The 23,417-nt window shown below is 37.5% G+C and overlaps 1 protein-coding gene across 2 annotated transcripts in view; it reads left to right on the top strand.

Annotated features, from left to right (window-relative positions):
• adamts3 (ADAM metallopeptidase with thrombospondin type 1 motif, 3) overlaps positions 1-23,417 on the top strand; it is a 167,429-nt gene that overhangs the window by 103,208 nt on the left and 40,804 nt on the right. For both annotated transcript variants that reach the window (XM_087812949.1, XM_087812941.1), the window contains exons 8-9: positions 60-165; positions 17,074-17,217. In XM_087812949.1, coding sequence (XP_087669075.1) covers positions 60-165; positions 17,074-17,217 — 250 coding nt within the window. The remainder of the gene's footprint in view (positions 1-59; positions 166-17,073; positions 17,218-23,417) is intronic.

Genomic DNA, 23,417 nt, shown 5'->3' with positions numbered 1-23,417 from the left:
ATGAACGAAAGAACGCCGTGATATTCACCATCTTTCTTTTTTTCTGCGTTGTCTTCCAGGCTACGCCCCGGTGACGGGCATGTGTCACCCCGTCAGGAGCTGCACTCTCAACCACGAGGACGGATTCTCCTCCGCCTTCGTCGTGGCCCACGAGACCGGACACGTGTAGGTGGAGCTTTTTCATTCCCTCGTCGTCAATCACGCGTCACAAGTTTGATTGACCTTCCTTACTTCCTGTGGCGTCTGACGGCGTCTGATTGAATTGAACTCGGAATCATCTTGCGCCTCCGTTAGGTGACGTGGTTCATCCAACCATTGATGAAACAGTAAACTTTCCTGATGAAGAATGAACTCGTGTTTCTCTTGAAGCAATTACTTTAATTGGTGTTGATGAAACTCTTGTTGACGCACGTTTGCTCGTCAACCTCGTTGTTGATGTAACAAACCGTTGCTAACATGATCTTCTAGAAGCATGTGTTTGCCAGAGTTGTTGTTGTAGATCTTTACTTCTTTCTTGAGCCCCTGAAAATATACCAGAATTTAATTTTCTTGGTTTGATCATCAGGAGGTTAGACATGTCTTGGTCATGGATTTGATGGACGTTATACAGGCTGTTTATTATTATCTTATTTTAGTCGTATCTTTGACCATCAAAACTTTTTTGGTATAATAAAACAATTTTTTTAACTATAATAAAACAATTTTCAACTATAATCCAATAATTTTCAACTATAATAAAACAATTTTTTAAACTATAATCAAACAATTTTCAACTATAATCAAACAATTTTCAACTATAATCAAACAATTTAAACTATAATCAAACAATTTTAAACTATAATCAAACAATTTTCAACTATAATCAAACAATTTTTAACTATAATCAAACAATTTAAACTATAATCAAACAATTTAAACTATAATCCAACAATTTTCAACTATAATCCAACAATTTTCAACTATAATCAAACAATTTAAACTATAATCAAACAATTTTCAACTAGAATCAAACAATTTTCAACTAGAATCAAACAATTTCAACTATAATCAAACAATTTTCAACTATAATCAAACAATTTTCAACTATAATCAAACAATTTTCAACTATAATCAAACAATTTAAACTATAATCAAACAATTTTCAACTGAAACATCAAACATGTGTTTCATATTTAGAAATTAAAACAAGGAAAAGCTATTAAATACGTGAATTGATTTAGTTTAAACTGGTACAAAGTGAACTTGCTGAACCCAGTATAATTATTATGTTTTTAATTTGATTATGGTTCACTTTTATACAGTGGTGGACTGTCAGGGCCAGCAAGGCCTTCTCTGTTGGCCTAAACACTATCAGACAGAATCACTGACTTATGTTTTAATATATTATATAATTATATAATATTATTAGTATTAAATTATTTCCAATAGTCTTTCTCTTCATTTCATAGCTTTTCTCTTGTTTGCGCTGCTTCCACTAGTGTTTATTTTAGAGCTTTTATCCAATCATATTTCAGCCATCATCTGTTGCCAGGGTCAAACATCTGCCTCGACGCCTTCAGAATGGACAGTGGCGTCTGTAGTTTAAAGTGAGTGGCAATGACGCTGTTGCTTTAACCAATCAGATTTCTAGCGTCCTGTGACGTCAGCATTTTCACGTCCTTTGATTGGATGTTCAGAGCAATACTCGTCAGAGCAGCAAAGCATCTACAGTTAGTGGCGCGAACTACAATATGTTGCGAGTGGATTTCATAACTTTTTTAACAATGGCTGACGGAGGAGAAGACGTTGATTTGGTCTTATTGGACTTATTGTTGGAACTGAAACACACAGATAAACAACAGAGTCATCGAACTCTTCTTGAGGAAAGAAAGGATGGACTTTGCTTACAAATAATCAGTAGTGTTGGTGAGTAATGCATTTTATTTAAACCTTTTAATACTTTTGTCATTTAATGAGGTTAATATCGATGTTTCTGCTGGAGATGATGTATGTACGGCAGCTGTGGCTACAGTGAAGAGAGACTTGGTGATAAGCCTGTAGCTTTCTGTGAAGCAGCGCCCTGAGCGTCAGAGCTCAGATGGTAGAGTGGTTGCCTGCAGTCCCAAAGGTTGCAGGTTCAATCCCAGCTCCAGACACCTGAGCAAGACACTTTACCCTGATTGCTCCTGATGCCAGACTTGGCGCAGGTGTGCAGCCTACTCCCATCAGTATGTGTGAATGGCTGTTAAAGAGACCTACAGTATATAAATAGAGATTATTATTATTATACTGCTTTTCTGTGTAATATTGATGGTTTCTATAGCCATGTGCTGTGTCTCAAATCGCATACTAATCTTAGTATGCTAGAAGTTAGTATGCATCAGTTTAGTATGCATACTAACTAGTACGCAAATTCTCCGCAGATAGTATGTCTCAAATCAAACCCTGAAGCTACACACTAACCGGAAATCAAATGACAGCTTCTTCTTCTACTTCTATTTAACGATGTTTCAAGCAGCTGTTTGAACGCTATCGCCACCTGCTGGCAGCACGTATTGCAACTTTGGAAAAGGAAATAAAGAAAAAATATGAGAATCTAAATAATCGCGAGATATTTAAGCTGGTATCAGCAGCGAAGACGTGTTTATCCTCCTACTGCTGCTGAAAATACACATTTAAGTATATGCATATATATGCATTTATATATGACGTAACTTCCGTTTAAAACGTCACTAAAATGGCGGCTGTTTAGTATGGTTAGTGTCCATCGAACCATGCTAGTGTTGTGGGCGTGTTAGTATGCCAATTTAGTGTGTATGGCGCACTAAATTTCGCATACTAAGAATTGAGACACACTAACGTACTAAAAATACTAACTTTTAGTACGTTAGTGTGCGATTTGAGACACAGCACTGGAGTCATAATGATGGCATTAAGAGGTGGATGAGTTCATGTTGGACAGTGAAGGCCTAGGTGTGAGATGCACGACCCGCCACTGCTTTTATGTAGAGCTGATGAAGGCTTTGAGCGTCTCTCGTGTTTCTTCAATGTTACAGTGATTTAAGTTTTCACAAGCGTTTGCACGAAAACACAAACAAAAGCCGCTTGAATTGTTCATTTATCTCCAGAGAAAAGAAAAAGCCTGGATTCACAAGAGAGATGAACGAGAGACGCTGACAAACTTTACAAAGATTTGTCATTTGTCACCAACGATGGAAATTATTCATTAGTTTGTCACTGCCCACACACACACACACACACACACACACACACACACACACACACACACACACACACACACACACACACACACACACACACACACACACAACCCTCTGGCCATCCATTCATAATGAATCAAGAGTCTTGACAAGAGTGGATGTGAAAACCTCGGAGGATTCGACAGAGAAATACATTTTATTTTGTGGGAAAATTCACCTTCCATCGACTATATTTGTGGATCCAGGTTCAGGGGAAAACAAATATGGTAAATATATATGTTTACCTTAAGTTGAACTTGAGATAAACAACTTCTGACACAATTGGATGACGACAACACATAAAGAGAAAAACTGTTTTTATTCTTTATCTTCTCTGTTTTGTGGTAAAATGAGTGTTTTTTCTCGAGACATTTACGTCAGTATCTGCTCCGAAGACGCGTCGTCAGTGACGTATCCTGTGTGGTCGGCGCCTCGAGTCCCTGTGGTGTGTCTCCCCCAGTCTGGAGTCGGCATCCTAGTTGGTCCTAGTCTGTCCTAGTCAGTCCTAGTCTGTCCTAGTCGGTCCTGGTCGGTGTCCTAGTTGGTCATAGTCGGTCCTAGTCGGTCCTAGTTGGTCCTAGTCTGTCCTAGTCTGTCCTAGTCGGTCCTAGTCGGTCTTAGTCTGTCCTAGTCTGTCCTAGTCAGTCCTAGTCGGTCTTAGTCTGTCCTAGTCTGTCCTAGTCTGTCCTAGTCTGTCCTAGTCTGTCCTAGTCAGTCCTAGTCGGTCCTAGTCTGTCCTAGTCGGTCCTAGTCGGCGTCCTAGTCGGTCTTAGTATGTCCTAGTCTGTCCTAGTCTGTCCTAGTCTGTCCTAGTCGGCGTCCTAGTCGGTCTTAGTCTGTCCTAGTCTGTCCTAGTCGGTCCTAGTCGGCGTCCTAGTCGGTCTTAGTCGGTCCTAGTCGGTCTTAGTCGGTCCTAGTCGGTCCTAGTCGGTCTTAGTGTGTCCTAGTCGGTCCTAGTCGGTCCTAGTCGGTGTCCTAGTCGGTCTTAGTCGGTCCTAGTCGGTCTTAGTCGGTCCTAGTCGGTCCTAGTCAGTCCTAGTCTGCGTCCTGGTCGGATGACAAAAGAGGCAGGTTCGCACGTTCAGTATTTTCGTCGCGGTCGGGCTCAATGGTAAATCTGATTGGTTGAGTGCAAGGTGTAGCTAGCAAATCGGCGCAGAAGTGATTATTGTAAACTACATAAGCAGTGATGGATGAAACTACACTTTTATCATATGAATATCACCAATATTATCATGTGAATGAAGCAGATCAAAGCAGTCTAGACGAGGTCATCCGGTCCTTTCACATGCATCCAGCGAAACATTATCATTAAACACATGTCATCATGAACTCATTCATTTACGTTAATGTCTTGAATTGTTCAGTTCACATCCTTTCATGCGAGTCACCTTCATATCAACCTTTGTATCAACGTGTCTGATTCATGTCATTTTGTGGTAATATCCCCTTAAAACTAGCTCCACCCTTGGGGTGGAAATGTGTCCAAGAGGAGGTCAACAGGTTGGACAGGTTGATCAGGAGGGCTGTGGTTGGAATGAAGCTGGACTCACTGGTGACAGTTGCTGAGAGGAGATCATTGAACAAACTACTGTCCATCATGGATGATGACAGTCATCCTCTGAACACTGTCATCAGTGAGCAGAGAAGCAGATGAAGCACGAATGCTCCTACCCAGGTGCAAAACTAATAGACTCAGGGACTCATTCATCCCTCGGGCTATTAAATTGTACAATTCTGAGTTCGGGGGCAGGAGTGGAGTGAGAGTATCTGGATGTTCTGTTCTATGTTAGTCTTTGTATCCTTTGTCTTTGTTGTTTTTCTTTCCTTGACCTATGTTATTGTTCTTTGTCTTTAGACTTGGATTGTGTCATCTTGTTCTTCATCTTTATGTTCTTCTTCTTATTTTATTTTTTATGTATTTTTTTTATTGTTTATGAAAAATTGCTGGCTATTGGTAAAAAACAATTTCCCGAAGGAGACCTCCTGAGGGATCAATAAAGTTTTACCTTACCTTACCTTACCTTACCTTAAAACACACTTTTATTCTTTGGCTTTTAACACATTATGGGACTCGGAGCGGTTTTTAGTGTCTTTACTTGTTTTATTCGATGTTGTTTTATCTTTATGTGTTTTAACTGAGCTTTCTTCGCACTTTCATGTCACCGTTCAGCACTTTGTATCGACTGTTGTTGTTTTTAAAGTGCCTTATAAAGTCTTTATGAGTTGAGTACCTATGATACAGAAGGTCAATATCGTTGACATGACTTTAATGATCCTTCTAGATCATCACAATTATTTCCCTATAACTTGCTCGACACGTCCGGAAACGCTCCGAGCTGCTGCTGCTGTGAGATCCAGGACTTCACCCACTTAATGCGTTTTCTTCCACAACTAGAAGACCAAGGGCTGCCGATGCCAGTCGCCTCATATTCTTGTCGTTATCCATCGTATTTTTATTTTATCTTTCATTCAACGGGTGAAAACACCGACCGATCTCGACTAGTCTCAAAGCATTTCCAGGTTTTCGCTTCTCTCTGGCGTCGACACATGAGCTCGTCTGCAGCGCCACCCACTGTTATGGGGGAGAATTACACACATGAAAAGCGCTATATAAATATATATTACTTACTTACTTACTTACATGCGCAGAACGTACACGTTTGCCGACCATCTTTTCGGTTTGTTCCGAGGCATTTTTCCGAGGGACGGGGGCCAGACTACGTCAGACGCCTGACAATCCCTGCGGTGTGTTCAGGCCTTAATGTGTTACATGGTGCTTTATCGCACCACATGGTGGCCACTAGTTTTACCATAGAAACCAGTCATGACTCAGACTTTCCGATTTGTCTGTAAAATACTATTTTTTACTGACATTACCTAGAGATACAGATGTAAAAAGCAATCACTGAAAGAGAAAGTTAGTGTAACCAAGCGTTCTTTGTTTAGAGAAAAAAAAGTAGAAAACCATGCACATAAATTTGCCCCAACACTATTCTTACAGAAGGGACTCAGTCTATTACAGTAGTGTAACCGAGTGTATTCGTGTGGGAAACGCTGAGGCTGGAACTTAGTTTTTATCTGTGTCTTTACGTCTTCATGTGGAGCTTGTTGTTTTATTTGTTTAGAAATAACGTGCAAATATTCACGTTGCATTCAGACTTCAGGCCACTAGATGGCAGTAGTTATTACGTGCCCAACAGCTTAAGGACTAATTAATTCCTGCCATCAATGACTGAGGACAAGGGGATACAGTCGATTCCAGCTGCTTTTAAAGCTGACGTTTGGACACATTTTGGTTTCAGTTATTATTCAATTGAATAATCAGAAGATTTCAATAAAATATGGCCCCGAAATGTTTACAAAAGTGTTTTGAAATATCTTGAATCGAAACCATGAGCTGAATATATTTTATTGAATAGTATCGTGAGGTGAATATATGTGTGTGTTAAAATATATTAGGAGCTGAATATATCGTATTCAATTACAAATTACAAATGACCAGAGGTCCCCAGGTGATACTTATCCCGTGCGAATCGGACGTAAGACGATCTCGGGAACTAATAAATCCAGGAAAAAGCCTCTTCAGGTATCGACTTTGACACTTTCAGAGTGAAGTACACACTCTCGTGCTTCCTCTGCCGTCTCATCCGAAGGTGTAAATCTTATTATTAATCCAAACATATTCACGAGGCCGAATGAAATCCGTCTTCAGAAGAGTCCGTCTGAGGCCGACTTTTCCAATTTTCGTCAAAGAAGCGATTCCGAGGCAGCGAAACTTGAGGCTCCTCGAGGGTTCAAGGCCTGATAATCTTCTGACAGAAAACAAAACTAACAAAACATCTGCTGAGAAATGATCCAACAATATTGATCAAACCCGAGACAGCATCGGAGGGAGGATCGACACATCAGCGTTTGATGTGTTCTGTCTGGAGAGATTAGAGGCTTCGTTGAGCAGGTGTTGCTGCTTTCTTTCAGTGGTTTTACTCTCTAATGGTGTCGTTACTGAGCCACTACCAATAAATACTGCTTTGCGATCAGCTACCTGTGACTTGCAGATTCTGTCTGGAAACAAGCATTTGGGACGTAGACATGTGTGGAATTTGATTAGCTTTTACTCTAAGTTAAATTAAATAATTTGACTTTGTTTTATTTGTTTATAAATAACGTCCAAATATTCACAGCGTTTTTGTGTTGCAATTAAACTTCAGGCCACTAAATAGCAGTAGTCATTACGTGCCCCACAGCTTTAGGACTAATTCATTCCTGGCAGATTCCATCGCTGACTGAGGACAAGGGGATACAGTCGATTCCAGCTGCTTTTAAAGCTGAGTTTTTATTCAATTGAATAATTAGAAGATGTCAATAAAATGTATTTACAAACGTGTATTGAAATATCTTGAATCAAACCATGAGCTGAATATATTTTATTGAATCGTATCGTGAGGTTAATATATATCGTGTTAAAATATATCGGGAGCTGAATATATCGTATTCAATCGATATATAGTTTTATTTATATCTTTTGTCATTTATATATTGCCATTGTAAACAGAAGTTATTTCTATGATTTTGTTTCCTTCTCATACTTGATCAAACCTTCATACCCGACTATATGGGCTTGAAAAAGAAGTACATATAGACGTCATCAGTTCATTACCGAAGGTCTCAAAATACATCGGACTAAGATGTGCCTCGAGAATTACAAGTCAAGTTTTCACTCAGAGCGAGAGGAAAGTGATTTCAGGAAATTGTTCTGTATTTTAAAAAAATCCTGACAAAACAATGACGGTGTTCACTGGGAGACTATGTTGGGAAAGTTCACTTTCTAACTGAAACATTTCAAAGTTCAGTACATTTTACAATGAACTAGTTCAGTTCATCGTTCTTTTATTCTTTTTAAAAATGTCAGCTGCTCCAAAAATAAATGAGTTCATAGTTATTATTATTATTATTATTAGTTATTATTATAGGCATGTTGTTGTGGAATATGGTCACTAAATTAAATCAATGTAAATAAAATATATGAATGAAATACAATGAAATAAGTGACTCTTCCATTAAAGTGGAAATTTAAAAATGCAATAACTGAAGTCCAGACATCATATTTTGAAACATAAAGAAACAGGTTTCCCACGAGGAAGCATTTCTTTCTATCCAGTCAGCAGTAGTAGTGATGCGTTCATGGTCCTCACGTGCAGATTTTCCTTCTGAAAGTCAGCGTTCAATTCTGCACATACGTGTAAAAGGTTTTGAATCGTTGTCGACCGTGTCAATAATACGTGTTTAAATGATTATAGGAGGAATCATGCTCTTTGTTTTGTTAGATTAGTTATTAGATACGTATACGCCATACTTAAATTATATAAATTACTCGCTTGATCTAAGAGCTTAAACATTTGACTACACATTCACAATCAAGATTCCACTCAGACTGATTCAAACTGGTTCAAGACAAGCTTGGATCAGAATTAGAGATAAGACACCGGTTATTTAAAACATCTGTTTATCTGCAAATCACACCTTAAATCGTAGATCAAAGAACGAAGCAAGACACACCCTAGAAAGGGGGGCTAAAAGATGGAAACCCCTGCCCGAGAACATTTGAATGATTAGATTACAAGAAAGGGAACTTGAAAGGACCATTTGGCCGGAAAGAGACGACCTCCCGGACCGTAAATTTGTCTTAAATATAGCGATGTTTCTACAGATCGGGACCTTTTCTCCCGGGACTATTGACCTGTACAGTCGCCGGCAGAAAGTGTGTCCAGTCGCGATCTTAATTGAAAGCTTGTATTTTGTTTGACTTGAAGCGGCGAATAAACGACCCGTTACACACTCAAACGAAGCGAAGTATAAGACTCGGGACGGAAGTGACGTCGTGTAGGAGCGACGGAGCGGACTGTGTTTTGATCGTTCTTTGTTTTGACCTGTTTTCAGTGGGTTTTAGCAGGTTTCTGCCTGAAATATGTAGAGTTATGGCAAACTAACGGAATTAGATGAACTGAGTGAGTGAGACGTTCGTGGACACCAGGATGAACGTGTTCACCGAAGCGTAAAAAATGCACTACGTTCAGTTCACGTTCGTCCAAAATATGAACTTTTTTGATGAACTATTGTTGAAATAACTCGTACAAACACAACTCTGCTGGGAGATTCCTCTGGCCAACATCTGAAATGACTGTTTGCAAACGGTTCAGTATTCCGAGGACGCGTGGGTCTACAAAGAGCCGTGATCCTTCGACTCGCTAAAGTGCCACAAAAGGAAAAGATGACGACGGCACAAGCCGACGCTTCCTTGCAGCTGAGATTTGAATGCCTTTTTAAAGACGGATGGCCGTGACTCCCTCAAGACCCATCAAAACTCTGAGTGAAAACCACTTGCACAGTTGCGAGAATCTCGTCGAGAGCCAGTTTGCTGTTGCGTGACCCGGACACACTGTTCCTTTGAGGGATTCGACGACCTGTGGGGGAGTCTCTTGCCAGAGGATCAAACTGAACTTTGTGTGGCTGAGAATCGTACTCGCTTCTCTGACTTCCACCAGCTTCTCAAGCAGATATTCTCGACGACCCACTGGAGCTGCAGCGACCGCCGCGCTGGTCGAAGCTCGCAGTTATCGTGAAGGAGTTTAAATATTCGTTCACTTGCGTTACGAGGAACAGTTGCTCGTCTTGTCGCCGCTGTTGATTTTAATTAACTCTGTGGGTGTTTCCCTCTCGAACCCTCCAACCTTGAAAGCGTTTTCGTTGTGATCTGATAAACGCAATCGCTTTTATTCATGACTTTGAATCAGTGTTTTATGTAAAACACATTACAAATGTTTAATGAGTGTAACTCATTAGTAACAAGATTCTCATTATTGAGAGACTTTGGTTGTCGATGGAAAAAACAGTCCAAAGAGAAATTGTCTTTGGAAAATAATATCTTTTAAATCATATTTGTTTGATGATCTTTCTTAGGTCGTACATTTCATGACCATCTATTTAATGTAGACTGACAAATTGATTTTATATAAAAAAGAGGAAACCATATTAATCAGTGGAAAATATCTCCAATCTTTGGCTGAGGTTTTGGCTGATTTTGATTATTTTGTTTCTTTGTTTGTTTGTTTGTTTGTTTGTAGGCATCAGATCTAAAAAAAAATGCTATATTTTTTAATGAATCTTCAGAGTTTGTTGGACTGACTAACAAGTGATTTATTTGAATGGCTTTTCGCTTCTGATTTTGGTTGCGGCGTTCACTGGAAAAACATGTTATTAAAGATAAAATAAATAAATTGAAACGCTCTGAAATTAACAAATAACAAATACATAAATTGTGGACTGTAGTGATGAAAAGATCGCGCATCAGTTTACGGTTCTTATGTAAGATTGGTTCTGCCTTACAATCATATTTTTCCTATATCTTAAACTTGTAAATCAATATTTAATTATAAAAAAAAAAGCCATATCCCAGCTACCTGGGGTGAAAGTCTTCCACTCGTCTCTCTGTTCTCACCTCTAGATGTGTTGTTATTAAATGCCTGAGTTTGTCATTTGCCAGAAGAACACTCCGTTCTAGAGCCTCCAGTCACGATCTAATCTGAAGATTCTGTCATTAAAAACTGGCTCGAAGACACACGGTTATGGATTTCTCGCGCTCCTTAAAAGACGATCTACCCATAATCCATCACTGTTTGGTAATTGGAAGCTGGACTCTCTCCTTCGTTTGCTGGTAATTGAGGATTTTCTTTCGTGTGTCACTGAATCAATAACTCAAAGCTTTTGAAACTAGAAGATTGTGTTACTTACAAACTATTCCTCATCTTTAATCCAAGAGGACGTTACGGAAGAGCAGTATATAATTGGATGTTTTTAACGTCTTTTTGGACGAAGACGACTGAGCTCCAGTCGCTACATTAAAATGAACAAACATTTTTGTCTACAACTTTAAAAAGAACAGATTACTGTGAAAATAATCCAAACATTAGTCAACATGAGTAGAGAACGAGTAAAAGTTAAAATTTTGGCGTCACGACGACATCAATATATGTGCGTGGATGGCACCCCAGGTAGCTGGGATATGGCGACAACGACCCCCCCCCCCCCAGAACCCACCCCCAGTATGGTGGAAGAAAACTAATCCATGTGAAAGCATTGATTCTCCCGGACAGCAAATGACAAAAGTGAATCTTGTTTGATTCACTCTTGTTGGTGAAGAGATTACAAGAGTGCGATTGTTCCGCCAGAGTCGTCCACTCGTCTCTCGGTGCTTCTCACCTCAAGATGTTTTGTTATTAAATCTGCTCTTGTTTAATTTAGCTTCACAAATGACATGCTGTCATGGAGCTGGTGGCAGGGATCACAACACCTTATTCAATACGCATTATCCCCACGCCAGAGCTCCTCCACCTAATCCCTCTTTAATGGGCTCCTGAGGAGATACACCGGGGGACGGAGGCGCTCGCAATTATTTGTCAAAACGAAAACAGGGATGGATTTTGTCTCGCTTGAATGAACTTGGAAAAGAGGCGAGATTTATTTTTTCAAATATGAAGTTGATGGTTTGGGAATTGGTCAAATATATGAAAAGAAAGATAAATCTCAAGGTGAGTTTTAGTTAAAATTATTTTATTTTATTTATTTAAATTCCACGTCGTTTTTTCGGAATCTGTGGCGAAGCAGGCACCGTTTTAGGTCCATTCCTTTTTAAGAGACGTTAAAATAATTGAACTACGTTGCCTTAGAATTTTTAATTAAAAAAAATGTTTTGAATCTTCTTTAAAATGTCTTTAAATTAAAATGCTCTGCCTTTATATATTCGTTGCTTCACAAGAATATTATTTTCAATAGAATACAGTAATATAACAAGAACGTATGGCTCACGGAAAACACTGTTACTTTGGTATATTAAACACATTAATTACGTTGACAGTCTATTAGTATTGATTATTAAAACATGTTCTGTCTGTATGAGAGGAGTAAGTAAGTAATTTGTATTTATATAGCGCTTTTCCAGACCAGGGTCACAAAGCGCTTAAACAATCAAAACAATATTCAATAAAGTATATACTTTAAAGATCAAGATAATACTGAGAACACAACAGGAGTTCCAGAAAATCAAGGAAAAGAAGGTGTGGATGTGGTAGAAGATACAGAAACCATTTTTACTTTTTCCTTTTGTTTTCTTCAGAGGAAGTTTAATTTAAAAGTCTTGCAATGTTTTCAACAATTTACCACAGAAAAGTCTTCAGAAAAACATGTTTTCTTTCATCAGTTTCTTTCTTTCTTCAAGATGTCAATGTTTTTCATTCAGAATTTTAAGTGATTTTGGTTCCGAACTTCAATCTTTAAAAGGATAAAAATTCTCTTTTCTTTCATGGGCAGCATTTTTTTGGGGGTAAATTGTAAGTAGACTGGGGGAACCGGCAGTCTTTGTCCAGTAAAACTGGCATCCGATTATATTTCCAGCTATTTTCCCAAACAATAAGTTGGCACAAGAACATGTGCAGATGATTCCAACCAATGGTGATTAAAATCACAAGGAGAAGCAGCAGAGAAAGAAAACAAAGACGGATCAAAGACACATTTATCCACAGATCGTGTTGATAAAAGTGTTGATTCTCTGAAGTTCGCTTCTCAAGACTCGTCCGCAGAAAACTGTTTTCGTTGAGTTGACGTTTTTAAAAGTGGTTCCAGGATTATGACACAACGGTAACACAACGATAAAGACGAGCGATGCGTGATGCGATCGGTCGACCTCGGGGAGCGTCCTGCCGTAGAGATGCATCAAAGCAGAGCAACAACCATCTGTCTTTGTGTTTATCTGGACATTGTTGCTGATCTTGTTTTTTCTCTGTCTGTCGACACGAACATATTTATCCCTAGAGTGCATGGAGTGGGTCGGACGAGGTAACACAGGAAGAGACACAAACATTTTCATTAAGAGCTACTTATATGTTCTCTGGCAACGATGATGGAGCCGAACCTGGAGGCTGTTTATCCGGTGGTTGGAGCGTTGAACAGGTTTTTAAAAATCAATTCTATAAAAAAAATGAAACGAGTGACGAAGAATTTTGTCACATATTCTATGGATGTTTGGTGTATAATTCATTGTGATAGACATTTATATCTATAAAGGACACTTAACTTCCTTTGAAAGTCTCTTAGTTTAAGGATTTATTTAAGCCTCTGCCAAATTCCACGTCGTTTTTCGGTATCTGTGGTGAATCTGTGGCACCGTTTTAGGTCCATTCCTGTTTAAGAAATGTTAAAATAATTTAACTACGTCGCCTTAGAATTGTTCATTAAAAAATGTTTTGTTGAGTTGAGTTGAGTTACTCTGGGTACTTCATCTATTACATTAATGAGGCTGTAAAAAATAAATAATTACAGTTTGTCGGATGTATGTAAATAAAAATACATTTAATTTCATTATAAACAGATTTTCCAATTGACCCTGGTCTAGAAAAGTGCTCAATAAATACTAATTACTTACTTTCTTACTCTATAATTTGTAATTAATTAAAAATGAAAAAACAAAATACTTAAAGCTCATGAAGTCGTCAAGTAATTCAGCATTATTTTAATTCTGAAACTAAATATATTTCGTCTTAAGACTAGATTAAGTCATAATATTGTAATTCTCACTTGGATTTATAATCTATTTACTCAACGTAACTTGCAATTCTTTAAAAACCTTGATATACGTCGAGACATACGAGTATAAACCGCTTCTATAAATCATTTTTAATGTATTATTCATTGGACATGAATGTTTTTAATGAATCACTATACAGTCTGAGCTTCAGAAGAGTTGTTAGTGTGTAGAGTTTTCTTTACAAATCAATATTTCAATGGTTTATTTGAGTTTTGTAAAAGCCAGGAAGTTTCAAAAGAGTTTCAAAAAGTTCTGTGATCTGTTTATTTTTTCATTTGATTCCTAGAAAATAGAATTATCTTTCTTTCATTAGCCTCAAGTGTATCTTTTTTTCCTTTATATTTACTATCGATCTCTAACCAGAACCAAGATCCGTGACACACTCCAAGGTCTGTGGATTTCCTTGAGTCTGTTTCTAGTGGAGAGCAGGTTTGAAGAGGACGTTTCTACACGGAAGGCTGGTGGACGTGGATGGACTCGGCAGAAATTATCGCTCAGGGAGACATCGAGTCGTCTTTTCCACAAACATCCGCTGCCTGGTTAACCTAGTTAACAAAACCACCTCCGGCTCCAAGAGTATCTAAGATACACTGGAAGAAATGATCGTAAATATGTGACTGTTTGTTTGAGCTCAAGTTTTCTTTTCAATGGTTTCTATCGGTCGAGAGTTCCGGACGTCAGGGCCGAACATTCCGATGATTCCAGTTTCATGAACCCCCCCCTGCACCCCCTAAAGACTCATCCCTGCCGACGCTTTTAACTCTTGAATCTGGACGAGCGACATGAAGTTTACAAGTGGATGATTTAACTGTGAACGTCTCCGTGGCTTTGATTCATTCCATTGGATCTGAGACGTTGAACTCATTCACTTAAGGGCCGGAAATATTTCTGCAGTCGAGGTTTCATTACGAACTAAATATATTTGCCAAACGTTTCTCCAAAATAAAAGGATGTATCTTTTAAATTCCTTTCTTTCAACGTCAGTTCAATCCTTATAGTGTTTGTCCAAAGGTTGACATGGTTATTACTTATATTAACTTAACTGATATCAATCTTAACTTACATGAATCTTAACTTACATGAATCTTAACTAACATGAAACTTAACTAACATGAAACTCCAACTCTATGAAATCACATGTAGTAAATGTTGAATCTTCCTCTTCAAGATACAGTTAGTTCCTCATCATGACCATGTTATTATTCATTTATAAAGTTGCTCTGAAATCTGGACGAACGAGAGGTTACGAGAGTCCATTATGACGTAATAATGGCTTCACTCCTCCTCCAGCTGTAATCACGCTTTGTTTTTACAACGAGTCCCTTGGAGGTGGAGACTTCCGGGGTTCATAACTGGTGGTGACAAACCTCCATGCTTGACCAATCACAGCAGAGTGGGTGTGGTTATGGTCAACAAGATTTAATCTCCAGAAAAACAATGTTTTTTCAGTGGGCGGAGCTTAAGATCATTTTCTAATGTCAATCACACACTGATGATACAATAGAGTCACACATCATAACAACAAACACACACTGATGATACAATAGAGTCACACATCACAACAACAAACACACACTGATAATAGAATAGAGTCACACATCACAACAACACGCACACTGATGATACAATAGAGTCACACATCACAACAACACACACACTGATGATACAATAGAGTCACACATCACAACAACACACACACTGATGATACAATAGAGTTACACTTCACAACAACACACATACTGATGATACAATAGAGTCACACATCACAACAACACACACACTGATGATACAATAGAGTTACACATCACAACAACACACACACTGATGATACAATAGAGTCACACATCACAGCAACACACACACTGATGATACAATAGAGTCACACATCACAACAACACACACAGTGATGATACAATAGAGTTACACATCACAACAACACACACTGATGATACAATAGAGTCACACATCACAACAACACACATACTGATGATACAATAGAGTCACACATCACAACAACACACACTGATGATACAATAGAGTCACACATCACAACAACACACACTGATGATACAATAGAGTCACACATCATAACAACAAACACACTGATGATAAAATAGAGTCACACATCACAACAACACACACACTGATGATACAATAGAGTCACACATCACAACAACACACACTGATGATACAATAGAGTCACACATCACAACAACACACACACTGATGATACAATAGAGTTACACATCACAACAACACACACTGATGATACAATAGAGTCACACATCACAACAACACACATACTGATGATACAATAGAGTCACACATCACAACAACACACACTGATGATACAATAGAGTCACACATCACAACAACACACACTGATGATACAATAGAGTCACACATCATAACAACAAACACACTGATGATACAATAGAGTCACACATCACAACAACACACACACTGATGATACAATAGAGTCACACATCACAACAACACACACTGATGATACAATAGAGTCACACATCACAACAACACACACACTGATGATACAATAGAGTCACACATCACAACAACACACACTGATGATACAATAGAGTCACACATCACAACAACACAAACTGATGATACAATAGAGTCACACATCACAACAACACACACTGATGATACAATAGAGTCACACATCACAACAACACAAACTGATGATACAATAGAGTCACTCATCACAACAACACACACACTGATGATACAATAGAGTCACACATCACAACAACACACACACTGATGATACAATAGAGTCACACATCACAACAACACACACACTGATGATACAATAGAGTCACACATCACAACAACACACACACTGATGATACAATAGAGTCACACATCACAACAACACACACACTGATGATACAATAGAGTCACACATCACAACAACACACACACTGATGATACAATAGAGTCACACATCACAACAACACACACTGATGATACAATAGAGTCACACATCACAACAACACACACACTGATGATACAATAGAGTCACACATCACAACAACACACACACTGATGATACAATAGAGTCACACATCACAACAACACACACACTGATGATACAATACAACATTTTTTTATTTTATTCATGTAAAAAAGATCTTCAGTTGTGTAGTTGTTTCATCAGGTGTGTCTCCTCAGGTTGGGTATGGAGCACGACGGACAAGGAAACCGGTGCGGGGATGAAACGGCGATGGGCAGCGTGATGGCGCCTCTGGTGCAGGCGGCGTTTCATCGCTACCACTGGTCCATGTGCAGCGGTCAGGAGCTGAAGAGATACATCAGGTACGTACTCGTGTCCGGACCTCGCACCTCGAAACTCATGAGGTCGCCCGTTGATCGCAGTAACACAACGTCGTCGAAACCCTTTCAAAATGGTTGACGGATCATATGCAAATCAAACGGCAGTTTGTCCCGCCCACTTCCTGGAGGAGCCAAGAGGATGATGATGTCACTTCCTGCCGTTGAGAAATGTATCAAACAACATTTTTTGTATTTAGTACGGTAGATAGATTCTGATCGACACAAAATTCTCAACAAAATTGATTATTAACTTTACTTAAATTAAGGCTTGAGTTTTCGGCCAATCGGTGGCGTCCTCGGACAGATTCCCTAAAGGCGATAATTGAGGTCACTGCTTCAATTTTTTTCGTAATTAAAGGAAAAAAGGACAGTACATTTTCGTCGACGGAAATGACTACGGATTAATGACAAGTTAAAAAGCCACAAAAAGCCAATCACGAAACTTCATAAAACCAGGAAGTGACATGACGGACAGGAAGTGATCCGTTCAACAAAGATCGTCTTTTTATTAATATATGTTATATGTTTAATTTTGTTAGACAAAGTGCCATCGAATCAAAAAAATTCAATTTTCGTTCATCAAGTACGTGAACGTCGGACGCTTTAATCCCTGGTTTCGGGTACGACTCCGAACAGAGGGAGTTATAGTTAATTTAAATAATCCTCCCACTTTTTCAAGAGCGTCCTCCTCGTATTTTGGATCGAACTTGATGTTCATTTCATTCTCACACGTGAAACCATTTTAGACGAGCTCAGCTTCCCTGGGTGGAAGTATGAGGCCCCTGAGGGGACCTGGAAGAAAAAGAAATATTGCCAGATCTCTCAATATATTTTTTATTACCTCCTGCGGAACGACGTTTAGCGAGAACTTTGTAAATTATAGTTTGGCTCATAAGAGGAGAGTCTTCAAAGTGCAGTCGTTCATTCATCATGACGTTGATCCGTTTTGAAGTTATTACTAAATAAAGTTCTCGTCTTAAATCAAACGAGATCACGGTTTAAATGAAACATTGTGACATCACTCTGGCGCAGGTGTCTCTAGAAGATCTACATCAGTGAAGAACATGTTAATAAACTAAATATATATTTATGTAAACATGGTGACATCACTCTGGCGCAGGTGTCTCTAGAAGATCTACATCAGTGAAGAACATGTTAATAAATAAATATATATTTATGTAAACATGGTGACATCACTCTGGCGCAGGTGTCTCTAGAAGATCTACATCAGTGAAGAACATGTTAATAAATAAATATATATTTATGTAAACATGGTGACATCACTCTGGTGCAGGTGTCTCTAGAAGATCTACATCAGTGAAGAACATGTTAATAAACTAAATATATATTTATGTAAACATGGTGACATCACTCTGGCGCAGGTGTCTCTAGAAGATCTACATCAGTGAAGAACATGTTAATAAATAAATATATATTTATGTAAACATGGTGACATCACTCTGGTGCAGGTGTCTCTAGAAGATCTACATCAGTGAAGAACATGTTAATAAACTAAATATATATTTATGTAAACATGGTGACATCACTCTGGCGCAGGTGTATCTAGAAGATCTACATCAGTGAAGAACATGTTAATAAATAAATATATATTTATGTAAACATGGTGACATCACTCTGGTGCAGGTGTCTCTAGAAGATCTACATCAGTGAAGAACATGTTAATAAACTAAATATATATTTATGTAAACATGGTGACATCACTCTGGCGCAGGTGTCTCTAGAAGATCTACATCAGTGAAGAACATGTTAATAAACTAAATATATATTTATGTAAACATGGTGACATCACTCTGGCGCAGGAGTCTCTAGAAGATCTACATCAGTGAAGAACATGTTAATAAATAAATATATATTTATGTAAACATGGTGACATCACTCTGGCGCAGGTGTCTCTAGAAGATCTACATCAGTGAAGAACATGTTAATAAACTAAATATATATTTATGTAAACATGGTGACATCACTCTGGTGCAGGTGTCTCTAGAAGATCTACATCAGTGAAGAACATGTTAATAAACTAAATATATATTTATGTAAACATGGTGACATCACTCTGGCGCAGGTGTCTCTAGAAGATCTACATCAGTGAAGAACATGTTAATAAACTAAATATATATTTATGTAAACATGGTGACATCACTCTGGCGCAGGTGTATCTAGAAGATCTACATCAGTGAAGAACATGTTAATAAACTAAATATATATTTATGTAAACATGGTGACATCACTCTGGCGCAGGTGTCTCTAGAAGATCTACATCAGTGAAGAACATGTTAATAAATAAATATATATTTATGTAAACATGGTGACATCACTCTGGCGCAGGTGTATCTAGAAGATCTACATCAGTGAAGAACATGTTAATAAATAAATATATATTTATGTAAACATGGTGACATCACTCTGGCGCAGGTGTCTCTAGAAGATCTACATCAGTGAAGAACATGTTAATAAACTAAATATATATTTATGTAAACATGGTGACATCACTCTGGCGCAGGTGTATCTAGAAGATCTACATCAGTGAAGAACATGTTAATAAACTAAATATATATTTATGTAAACATGGTGACATCACTCTGGCGCAGGTGTCTCTAGAAGATCTACATCAGTGAAGAACATGTTAATAAACTAAATATATATTTATGTAAACATGGTGACATCACTCTGGTGCAGGTGTCTCTAGAAGATCTACATCAGTGAAGAACATGTTAATAAATAAATATATATTTATGTAAACATGGTGACATCACTCTGGCGCAGGTGTCTCTAGAAGATCTACATCAGTGAAGAACATGTTAATAAACTAAATATATATTTATGTAAACATGGTGACATCACTCTGGCGCAGGTGTATCTAGAAGATCTACATCAGTGAAGAACATGTTAATAAACTAAATATATATTTATGTAAACATGGTGACATCACTCTGGTGCAGGTGTCTCTAGAAGATCTACATCAGTGAAGAACATGTTAATAAACTAAATATATATTTATGTAAACATGGTGACATCACTCTGGCGCAGGAGTCTCTAGAAGATCTACATCAGTGAAGAACATGTTAATAAACTAAATATATATTTATGTAAACATGGTGACATCACTCTGGCGCAGGTGTCTCTAGAAGATCTACATCAGTGAAGAACATGTTAATAAACTAAATATATATTTATGTAAACATGGTGACATCACTCTGGTGCAGGTGTCTCTAGAAGATCTACATCAGTGAAGAACATGTTAATAAACTAAATATATATTTATGTAAACATGGTGACATCACTCTGGCGCAGGAGTCTCTAGAAGATCTACATCAGTGAAGAACATGTTAATAAACTAAATATATATTTATGTAAACATGGTGACATCACTCTGGCGCAGGTGTCTAGAAGATCTACATCAGTGAAGAACATGTTAATAAACTAAATATATATTTATGTAAACATGGTGACATCACTCTGGCGCAGGAGTCTCTAGAAGATCTACATCAGTGAAGAACATGTTAATAAACTAAATATATATTTATGTAAACATGGTGACATCACTCTGGCGCAGGTGTCTCTAGAAGATCTACATCAGTGAAGAACATGTTAATAAACTAAATATATATTTATGTAAACATGGTGACATCACTCTGGCGCAGGTGTCTCTAGAAGATCTACATCAGTGAAGAACATGTTAATAAACTAAATATATATTTATGTAAACATGGTGACATCACTCTGGTGCAGGTGTCTCTAGAAGATCTACATCAGTGAAGAACATGTTAATAAACTAAATATATATTTATGTAAACATGGTGACATCACTCTGGTGCAGGTGTCTCTAGAAGATCTACATCAGTGAAGAACATGTTAATAAACTAAATATATATTTATGTAAACATGGTGACATCACTCTGGTGCAGGTGTCTCTAGAAGATCTACATCAGTGAAGAACATGTTAATAAACTAAATATATATTTATGTAAACATGGTGACATCACTCTGGCGCAGGTGTCTCTAGAAGATCTACATCAGTGACGAACATGTTAATAAACTAAATATATATTTATGTAAACATGGTGACATCACTCTGGCGCAGGTGTCTCTAGAAGATCTACATCAGTGAAGAACATGTTAATAAATAAATATATATTTATGTAAACATGGTGACATCACTCTGGCGCAGGTGTCTCTAGAAGATCTACATCAGTGAAGAACATGTTAATAAACTAAATATATATTTATGTAAACATGGTGACATCACTCTGGCGCAGGTGTCTCTAGAAGATCTACATCAGTGAAGAACATGTTAATAAACTAAATATATATTTATGTAAACATGGTGACATCACTCTGGCGCAGGTGTCTCTAGAAGATCTACATCAGTTAAGAACATGTTAATAAACTAAATATATATTTATGTAAACATGGTGACATCACTCTGGCACAGGTGTCTCTAGAAGATCTACATCAGTGAAGAACATGTTAATAAACTAATATATATTTATTTAAACATGGTGAGAATTACTTCTGCCTTTAGGTGTTTTTCTAATGTGTACATTAAGCAGGCAAACATTATTTTTAATATTCGTTTTTAATGTACAAAACGGGAGTTTTAGGGGTGCGTTTGAAATTTACGAGAGTCGTTGAATGCAACTCTGTTTTGTGACCAATCAGAGCAGAGTGGGCGTGGTTACTCGGACGAGAGGAAATAGAGCATTTTAAGTGGGCGGGGCTTAAGCGTAATTTCTAATGTAAATATCTTTATTAAAAAAGTTTTTTTGTGGAAAAAGAAACTCTTGCTTATAATAGAGTATACTAGAATATAATAGAGTATAATAGAGTATAATAGAGGTCCTAGAACAATTTAAAACAGACTTAAATCAGAACATTAGGTGCCCTTTAAGTTACAATGACGCTATCGTTTCTGTGAGAGTAGAGATGCTGAACTGAAGGTAGACCCGCCTCTTGTTGCTTCTGATTGGTTGATATTTCGTGGTGGCTTCAGTGATTGGCTAGATTTACACAAACATTAACATTGTTTATTATCATTAAAAAAAATATATATATAGTATTGAATGAGTCAATTTAAGCCTGAGAAAGTGTGGCGTGAGATTGGCTCAAAATTGTGTGACTGTCACTCACAGCAATTGTCAAATGTTCCAGATGAATCCGACGAGATTTCCCAGAGTGCACTAGGTTTTGCACTTAAAGTCCTCTTCAGATGGTGTTCAATTACTTTCAAAGCTCGTGAACGAGCTCAGATCGAAAGAGTTTTTATTTAAGACCGACTTGGAAATCAAATTAAAACCAAATCTTCCCCACGAACGTCGTCTCCCAGTGATTGCGTTGCTTCTTGCAATATATACATTTTCTTCCACGTCCCCTCAGGGGGCCGTACGGAAGTGATGATGAAAATGTAGATGAATAAATAAAAATAGCTGAAATATTAAGAAATACACGCCGCGTTCGTATGTAGCTGCTGCTGACCTCGTACCACTCGTCTCTTCAGTTTGTTTGAAAATAAATACGTCTCTTGATGAAACAGACGCAGGTGAAAATAATATTTTTATTTTCTCTTCTGTCTCCAGCAACAGGAAGTAAACAATTGAATTGTCTTGTAAATCTGTTCAGTATTTTATTCTGAACCTCTTTCATACATTTGAATTATGTTTTTGTTTTAATGGATTTTCGTGTGTTTTCACTGAGAATTTGGGACATTTTTGTCTAATTTTAGGTTCAATTAATTTTTTTTATAAATTAACTAATAACCAGCTATATATTAATATATATTATATTAAGTCCTTCTAGTGCTGGACTTTAAAAGTTTATCAGTAAAAATTGATTAATGTAAATACAAATCACATATTATTTCATATTAGGAAACAGAAACAGAAACATATAGTAGTATAAACTTAGAACTCAATCTATACAGAATATTAAAATGTTAATAAAGTAAATTGTGGAAACTTAAAGCTCTTTAAATCATCCTATAATTCAGCGTTATTAGGTTATAACACAGTAATTATAATGTGGATTTAAAATGTGTTTATTCCACCACTTTTAATACTAAAACAAAACCTTGTTTATAATGGAGGCATACAATTATAAACCACTTCTATAAAGCCTTATACCTGCATTATAATAACAGTAATAATAGTGAATTATTTATTAAAGTC

The sequence above is a fragment of the Callionymus lyra genome, chromosome 1 (genome assembly GCF_982586985.1).
Source record: "Callionymus lyra chromosome 1, fCalLyr1.hap1.1, whole genome shotgun sequence".
Taxonomy (NCBI): domain Eukaryota; kingdom Metazoa; phylum Chordata; class Actinopteri; order Syngnathiformes; family Callionymidae; genus Callionymus; species Callionymus lyra.
The sequence above is the reverse complement of the archived record's forward strand: the minus strand, read 5'-3'. Positions and strand labels throughout refer to the sequence as shown.